Source organism: Salvia miltiorrhiza, chromosome 1 (genome assembly GCF_028751815.1).
Source record: "Salvia miltiorrhiza cultivar Shanhuang (shh) chromosome 1, IMPLAD_Smil_shh, whole genome shotgun sequence".
Taxonomy (NCBI): domain Eukaryota; kingdom Viridiplantae; phylum Streptophyta; class Magnoliopsida; order Lamiales; family Lamiaceae; genus Salvia; species Salvia miltiorrhiza.
Window position 1 is genome coordinate 66,294,185 of NC_080387.1, and position 8,793 is coordinate 66,302,977.

Here is an 8,793-nt window from a genome sequence, read left to right on the forward strand (position 1 = left end):
ACAAATTCAAGTAGATTTGCTAATCATAAATAATTAAATATGTACAATACATCAACAAGCTATATAACTAATAATACAAGGAGAAGTCCCTTTGGGATGGCCTAGTGATTGGGGTGGTTGCCTGTTGTCCAAGAGGTCACAGGTTCGAATACTCTCGGCCACAATAACCACTAGGTTGGGTGTGTGTGTGGTTTGTATTATTTATAATGTAATTTCATCAAAAAAAAAAAAATACAAGGAGAAACGCGAAAGATAAGCCCAAGTCGAAAAACCATATAAATTATTCCATACACTACTACACCATAATTTACTATTTAGGCTAAGAATCATTTTTATGTTCTTCGTTTTTTTATAGAAGCACTGAAGCAGTAATCAATAATCATTTAGATATATTTTAGAATTTAGTTTTAAAATTTATGACTTTTAAAAAATATATAATTTAAATAAAAATTACTAGTTAATTTCGGGCGGGATAAAAAGTTTGAAAACCCCAGGCTTTTTATCCCGAAAGCCCGATAAGCTCGGCAGGCTCACTGGGTGGACTTTTTAGGCCCGATTTTTTATGGCCCTCAATTTTTAGAGCCCAATCCAGCTCTAAACCCGAGCGGACCGGGTCGGCTCATCGGGCCGGGTCAATTTTGGCAGCTCTTCTCTTCAAAAACTTCATCTCATTTATGTTCTCTCCCGTCAACCATTTGTATGTTGAAGTAGTGTTATTGTGAAATCAATTTCATCATAAAACCAATTTCACGAGAGTTTTTGTACTGAAGAAATAATTTCTTTAAGTTCCGAAAATATGACAACAATCAACCTCTTTGAGAATTTTCAGTCCACAATTAGTTGAGAAAAGTATCTTTGCAATAATATCCATCCTCCACGTAATTATAAAAATCACATTTCATTTATCCGAAAAAACAAAATGAAAATATGAAACATATAGGGTCATTTTAGGTAATTTCCAAGTCAACGGATGACAAGAAACGATTGCCCAAGATTGGTCCACCTGCACATTTTTTTCCACACGGCAAAATGAAGCTTCATATAAAGTCAACATAAGCATGCCAGACTATACGAAAAACCAGCCACCATTTCAAACACCAACCGCCGCCTCCACCACCATCTCCTCCTCCTCCTACGGCCAGCCACGGCCGCCTTATGGCACTACCTCGCCATGAATCCTCTCTCTTTCTCCTCTGTTTCTTCACATTGACTATCATTGCTCAATCAAAACTCAGTCTTCTCCCCTCTGACCATGAGGCCCTCTTGCAGATACAAAACGACTTAGGCATCAAGCCTACTCCGGCAGGCGATCTCTGCGATTCCGCCGGAGTTCTCTGCGAACGACGAATCGTTAATGATTCGTACGTTCTTAGAGTTGTTGGGATTGTCATCGAATCCCAACAGCTCAATGGAAAAATATCTCCAGCTATCGGCCAGCTCTCTGAGCTGAAAGAAGTTTCGTTACAAAACAACCAGATTTCTGATCAAATCCCGCCTCAAATCATCCACTGCCAGAAACTCAAGGTGCTGAACCTCGGGAACAATCTGTTCTCCGGCAAACTCCCGGCCGGATTTTCGTCGTTGGTTCGCCTCCGGATCCTGGATTTGTCCTCAAACAAGTTTGCAGGGAACTTGAAATTCTTGAAGCAGTTCCCCAACCTGGAAAAGCTCAATCTTGCAAACAACATGTTTGAAGGGAAAGTGCCGGCTTCGTTGACAGCGTTTCGGAATCTCAAGTTCATCAACATCTCGGGCAACAGTTTGCTCGAGGGCCCGGTTCCTTCGATGAATGATCAGCTTGAGCAGTACTTGTCTGCAGATTTGGCTGAGGAGGAGAGCATCCCGAAACGGTATGTGTTTGCGGAGAGAAACCAATCCAATCCGGCCATGGCGCCTTCTTCTTGGAGCATGGCTAATGCTCAAGCCCCATCACCATCAGCAACAACTGCAAATAACAAGCAGAAGAACAAGAACAAGACGAAGAAAGTGAAGGAGTGGGTTCTTGGATTTATGGCTGGGATTCTAGCAGGCTGTCTGTCTGGATTGGTATTCTCCATGGTTTTCAAGCTGTTGCTGCGCTTAATCCGAGCACACACAAAAGACACGAGCTTGAAGATTTTCAGCGCGATGATCAAGAAGCCCGAGGACTTGGCGTTTCTGGAAAATGATGATGGATTACAATCACTTGATATTATAGGGAGAGGTGGCTGTGGGGAAGTTTACAGAGCTGCTTTACCTGGAAGTGACGGGAAGGAAATCGCGATCAAGAAGATAGTTCAACTGCCTTCAGATGCAGAGGGCGGGGTGAATGAAGAAGACAGCAAGCTGTTAAACAAGAAAATGCGGCAGATTAGGTCTGAGATTCAAACCATGGGCCAAATCCGCCACCGGAATTTGCTCTCCCTGCTAGCTTATCTGCCACGGCCCAATTGCCATTACCTGGTGTATGAGTACATGAAGAATGGCAGCCTGCAAGACTATATGAAATTAGTATCAGAAGGAAAACGAGAATTGGATTGGGCGGCACGATACAAGATCGCAGTAGGGGTGGCAGCAGGGCTGGAGTACCTTCATATGCATCACAACCCTCGCATTATCCACAGAGACTTGAAACCTGCAAACGTGCTGCTGGATGACGAGATGGAAGCCCGAATTGCAGATTTCGGGCTGGCAAAAGCTGTCCCTGAAGCTCACACTCATGTCACGACCTCAAACGTGGCAGGAACAGTGGGGTACATAGCTCCTGAGTATTACCAGACTTTCAAGTTCACAGAGAAGTGCGATATTTACAGCTTCGGGGTGTTGCTAGGCGGGATGGTCATCGGAAAGATGCCATCCGATGAGTTCTTCCAGCACACGGATGAGATGGGATTGGTGAAATGGATGAGGAATGTGATGACTTCAGAGGACCCTAAAAGGGCGATTGATCCAAACTTGCTGGGAAGCGGCAATGAGGAGCAGATGCTCTTAGTTCTCAAGGTTGCCTGCTTCTGCACTCTGGATAATCCTAAGGAGAGGCCAAACAGTAAGGATGCTCGATGCATGCTATCACAGATAAAGACTGATTGATGCGAGAGAAACTGAATTAGCTGTCAGTTTATCACTAGAGATGCATATTAAGAAGATTGCAATCTGTCCGGTGTAAAATGTGTTAAATTCCTTTTCTAGGTTCTGCTTATCAGTATTGTTTGACATGTTCATGTACTATAATGGTCAAGTCCTTTATCTAAGCAATTTATTTATTGGTAACATGTTACAAACCTGATGTATCAAATTCGGATCAGTCGCAATGCGCATTCTGTTACATAATCTCCAGCAAACCTGTTTTTCCCTCATTTCTTATTGTAAAATCATCAAAAGGGAAAATCGCAGCATGTTTTTCACGGCCAGACGTGTAATAGCCCGGTGGAGCTTTTCTATAGACCAGCTTTAGTATCAAGTTATTTTCAAACTTCAGACGAAGGAAAACAAGCTCCAAAGGCATCACTGCACTACATATATTTATCAGGAAGATTTTACATAGTTTTGACATAAAATTTGATTTGAAAGTTAAATAGAAAAATCATAATCAGAATATTCAAGTAAGTGATGCATACAATGATACAATCAGTACAATCGAATAAGAGATTACAGTCTGCTTGCAGAAGATGCAGTTCCCACATACTAAAGCTACCTCTTATCCAAAAGCATTAAGCTCTTTCACTAAGAATTCCAAGAGATCTAACCCGAAGACTAAAGTTTATCCAACATTTGCATGCCGCAGAAGAAAAGTTGTCACATGAGTTGGGGACTCGAAGTGCAAATGCTAAACTTTTTTCCTTGCTTAATCTTCTCCTTCTAGATTCTGCTGTCTGGACAGTAAATAAATATGCAATCCAGAAAAATAGCATATCACATCTTCATCAGTTCACCAAATTCGAATAAGCCTGGGAAAAGGAACAACCATATATTAGATGCTAGCTAACTTTTAACCTAATCCCCTCGGTTCATATGTACTGAAGAGAAGTACCTAGTCTCCGTCATCTTTTAACAAAAAAAGAGCGGACTTTTTACAGCACAAAATAGCGAAGAAATCATGACATAATTCCAGAGATCATGAAGACATTTTAGTGGTAAAAGAGTGCAGAGATATTCAATCAGTTTGAAACAAAACATGACTTTTTGGAGCAAAAATTAAGTTTCATATAAGACTTGAAGCAACTGCACTGAAAATCGAAGCTCTAAGGTACCTCAAAAGTCCAAAAGTAATTGAGGAAGTATCCTCTCTAGATGAGTTGCTTCTATTTTCAACGAGCCCTCTGCTTCAGCAATGGCAGCAGCACGCTGGATAGCCTCTAGAACATCATACACAGAGGAGAAAAACAGCAACATGTCAATTAACTATGCAAAATATTGCACAAGATAGCAAGCAAATGTACATAAAGAGAGAGACTATTTATTCAAACTGAAAAACAGAGCGGCATGAGTTTCTGATCCTAACCTGCCACAAGAACTCGGAGGAGTTCACAGCTCACCTTCAATGCATTCATGTTGACTGTATTTCACAAAGAATTAAAACATTATTCATATTCCAGGTAAGTGAAGATCTAGAATCAACAAACTCGTTCGTATAATATAACTTGAAAGATTGATATGGGGGAGGCAAGTTTAGCACTGGAATCATTAAAGGACGTGATACTTCTCAAACATAATTCTTAAACAAACTCTGCATCAGTCTAAGACTGCACAAGAAAATGTCAAGATTCAAACACAATTGAGCTTACAGGAAATTGTACCACATTCGGTCAAAAATATCTCCAAAACACAGATTGTTTCAACTAGGAGGGCAAGCATGCACGATGCAAATGGCGAGTAATTAATCAAGAAGTACAAGATCAAATTGATTTCATCACACGAGGTTCACTAATATTATCAAATATGTAACCTTCTGGAGAAAGGGAAAAAAAAAACTTCTTTTTATAAGAGAACATTTCCTACACTGTTTTGCTGATATTCCAAGTTCCAACAAATTCCCGATTTTACTTTGAATTCTATAACTCTCCACCATTTCCCTCAACCATTCTACGTCTCAATCCGATAACTACACAGGAACGAACAATATCAAATAGCTACTACTTCCAAAGCAATCATCAGTTAGCATAATCAAACAACAGAATATTCACCAGTAGTTAGCCTGCTTCTCTTCGTCGTACTTGGTCCAGCCTACAGATAAATCAAATTCACACAAATAAAAAATGTTGCACCAAAAACAAGCTTACATAGTTATGGCATTCAACATAGGCATTTTATACAAGGTCAAGTTCTTCAGTAGCTCATCACCCAAAAAAGAAAAAACAGTAACAGAACAGAAGAAGAAAAAGAAATAAAATAAAACAAAAACAAATAAAAGCATACCTCTGCTTCATTTTCTGAGTGTTGATTCTTCTCCCGCTCTGTCCACACACACACACAAGTGCTGAATATTAATTTGAATGTTGAAAAATCAATCAAAAATAAGAAGGAAACATCAATCAACAAAAAAGTATACCTGCACCTCGTTTTTCCCAAACGAGTCTGAAAATGGCGCGAATTAATTCCTGTTGCATGAACACCAGAGAAAATTCACTGAGAATGCAAAGAAATTCGAAAAAAGGAAAAAATGCGATGAAAACAAAACAAAGAAAAAGGTTTCTGTTTTGGTTAATTTTACAGGGTCGAAAGTATTTTCCTCCATTGACGGGTGAAGAAGTGAGCACCAGAGGTAATCAATTAGGAATTTAGGAGAAGTAATTATGTAATTTGTGAGTGAAACAACTGAAAACTATAATCAATTATTCATTTTTTGTAATTTTGATAGTGTCCCAAATAGATTTTGCATATTAGAAGTTAACCCCAGAAAAACTCAAAAATGTCTCACTACAACTTTTTCAAACATGCTCTTCAACCCCCACAATTTTATTTACTAGTATATTTTTTTTCTGTTAAGTTCTTATAAAATACTATTATATGCACTTTTTCAAATCTTCTACAATAAATAAAATTATTGTGAATTTCTCCTAGTCATTCAAAAATATGATCCACCATCATATAAATACATGTATGTATTGTATTTACCAAAATTGAGGGCAATAATTTTGTTGCAATTAGTCATTTTGTACAAAAAAGTTTTAAATTATGTCGATTGAGATGGTATATTTGGAGTGTGCAGCTTAAAATAATAAAGTTAAATCTTTTCATGTATTTTAGAATTTAGACAATACATCTAAAACTAAAACTGTCAATTTCATAAAGTTAACAATTAAGTATATTCAGAAAAGTAGAAATAAGTCTTTACCTTTTCTTTTTGTGTGTGTTCAAATACGGTCTAAATTTTCTACTTCGATATCAACAAACAAAATTAGTCTGGTATAAGTATTCTAGTATTTTGATGTAAGAGGGTCGTTACATATAAACAAAATTTTGCTTGAGCTATCATGTATAGCTGCTGTGAATTTCTTAATTCAAAAATAAAAATGAATAAAAGGGAATAATATCAGTCATCAAATAGTGTAGTTCGAGTTGCTCAATAAAATTTTGGACATTTCAAAAACAATTTTGGAGTTTATAGGATTCTCAGAATTCGTCACGTAACTATCAAAAGTTTCAAACTTATAAATTATACTCCCTCCGTCCCAAACGAAATGTCATGTTTTCCTTTTTGGGCTGTCCCAAACGAAATGTCATGTTTCCTCTTTTGGCAATACACACTCTCTCTATACTTAATATTTAAATAATTTCCACCAACCCACTTTATCTACTTTATACACATTTCTTAATCTCGGTGCCGAAAAGAAAGAGGACATTTCGTTTGGGACGGAGGGAGTAATTACCAAAAAGATTGTGTAATTTGAAGTGAAAAGAGTGCGTGGAAATAATTTATTCTCAACTCTCCACATATTTCTTTGTCTTCACAAATATAAGATAATAATGATAAAATATGCATTGAATCACTTGAAATTTTCAGAAATTGAACTCCCATCGAAATTCGAAGTAGAAGATAAAACAAATTAAAATGGTCGAAAATAACGAAACATGCAGCGCAAGTATGAAGTAAGTTGTATTCTAAATCCAATTTAATTTGCAAATGCTTGCACACAATCTGAAAAAAAAATTTAAAAAAAAAAGGAAAGAAGATAGAAAATGATTGCGACCCATTGGAGCCGACAAGCCCAAGTTGTAAGCCTGCTGCGGAAGCAGGGCTAAGCCTGCTGGAGCGAAGCACACGTGAAACATATAAAGTTAAAGCAATTTTGGCCCACAATTTGTACATGCCTTTGCAAATAAGTATTGTTTCTTTCATTAAAAGAAAATGCTTCTTTACAAAAAATAAAAATAAAAAATTAAATAAACAAATAAATTTTTATATTATCCTAAAAAAAAAAATTCCAGGCAAAATTAACAATTATTAAACAATGAAATCTATAAAATTGACTCAAGACCATCGTGCAAGTAGCTGTAAATTGACAAAAAAGGTTAATTGTGGTACATGACCTGAAATTTGAAGTCATTTATAAAAATGGTCGGAACATTAAAAGATATGAAAAAATAATATGAACTTTGGAGTAATTTTAAAAAATGACGTGAACTTTAAATTTTGAATGAGCCTTATTTTAGGGGATTTAATTTGGGCTTTTAATTTAGGATTTTAAACTTATCAAATAGTATTACTTAATTGTCATCTTCAAAAATTAAAATAAAATAATGTGACCTATTCATTTACTTTATTAATTATACAATGGAAAAAATGGCAATGTACACTGGAAAGTTGGAAATAGTCAAATAGGTAATTATATATTATGGTCTAAATTGTTTTTTTTTTTTTTTTGAAAATTTGTTACAACCAAAGAAAAGAAAAAACTCACTCACACTCTAGCTCCTAGGATGACTCGAACCCCCGACCTATTGGTTGGAGGGGAAGCGTCTTACCAAATTAAATAAAAATACAATAACAATAATTTAAAGAGTACATGACAATACTACAACATCAAATTAAAAACAATAAAAATGACATAGATATTGCATGAGTAACACTTACCCTTTTTTGTTCACAAAAAGGGTTATATTTCACTTTTTGAACTATCATATCTACATTGTCTCTCATATTTAACTATACATTATATTTTTATTCTATTTTTTAACTTATAATGTACATTTATTCTATTTTTTTGTACTAATATTATTCCTACAAATTATTTTACGTTTATGGTTTTGGATTATTTAAGTAAATTTCAATTTTTGTTTTATCAATATTTTTGGAAAAAGTATGTGATTTTATAGGGAGTACGTTTTTTTTTTTTTTTATCAGAAAAATATTTCATTAAAAGAGAAAGAAACAGGTACCAGAGGTATCCAGGAATGGTTCTTACAGCAGCTTTGGTAACAGATCAAAGGAACACCAATTACAGAAATCAAAATCTTTTTCCATAATCTTGAACTCCTTAAACCAACTCCAAGATCTAGCTTTAATCTCCATGAGCGTACCTTTGATATTCCACGCCTTCCCATCGAAGCGACTTGCGTTCCTTTGCTTCCACAAAACCCAAGTAATACACATCCACATCGCCTCAAGAAACTTGTCGCAATTCTTCCCCCTGCCCAGTTTACTGAACATTTCGAAATGAGAATACGTTTTATAACATACATTTAAAAATTATATAATATTATCTATTTTTTCATTTAGTCATACTTTATCTATTTATAAATTATATTTAAAATATTATTTATTTTTAATAATTACCATGCATCATACACAAATTAAAAGGGTACTGATAAATA

General features: G+C 35.9%; 2 protein-coding genes across 2 annotated transcripts; one reads left to right on the forward strand and one right to left on the reverse strand.

The window, feature by feature from the left end:
• Nucleotides 1-1,074: 1,074 nt before the first annotated feature.
• LOC131005144 (protein MHF2 homolog) lies at nt 1,075-5,840 on the reverse strand. Its single transcript, XM_057931961.1, has 7 exons — nt 5,690-5,840; nt 5,528-5,576; nt 5,395-5,432; nt 5,163-5,202; nt 4,481-4,534; nt 4,230-4,334; nt 1,075-3,926 (listed from the first exon to the last, which is right to left on the reverse strand). Exons 1-6 carry the CDS (start codon nt 5,711-5,713, stop codon nt 4,231-4,233), a joined length of 309 nt encoding a protein of 102 aa, XP_057787944.1. The 5' UTR covers nt 5,714-5,840; the 3' UTR covers nt 1,075-3,926; nt 4,230.
• On the forward strand, nt 1,156-3,260 carry LOC131005143 (leucine-rich repeat receptor-like serine/threonine/tyrosine-protein kinase SOBIR1). The gene has a single exon (XM_057931960.1). The coding sequence runs from the start codon at nt 1,156-1,158 to the stop codon at nt 3,067-3,069; it is 1,914 nt and encodes a 637-aa protein (XP_057787943.1). The 3' UTR covers nt 3,070-3,260.
• Nucleotides 5,841-8,793: the final 2,953 nt, after the last annotated feature.

Excerpts from the sequence above, each read along its gene's own strand:
- LOC131005143 (XM_057931960.1), top strand. The coding sequence starts at position 1,156 with ATGGCACTACCTCGCCATGAATCCTCTCTCTTTCTCCTCTGTTTCTTC.
- LOC131005144 (XM_057931961.1), bottom strand. The coding sequence starts at position 5,713 with ATGGAGGAAAATACTTTCGACCCT. Across the intron at positions 5,203-5,394 it reads ACTCAGAAAATGAAGCAGAG|GCTGGACCAAGTACGACGAA; the intron begins GTATGCTTTTAT and ends ATTTATCTGTAG. Across the intron at positions 4,535-5,162 it reads GAGAAGCAGGCTAACTACTG|TCAACATGAATGCATTGAAG; the intron begins GTGAATATTCTG and ends TGTGAAATACAG.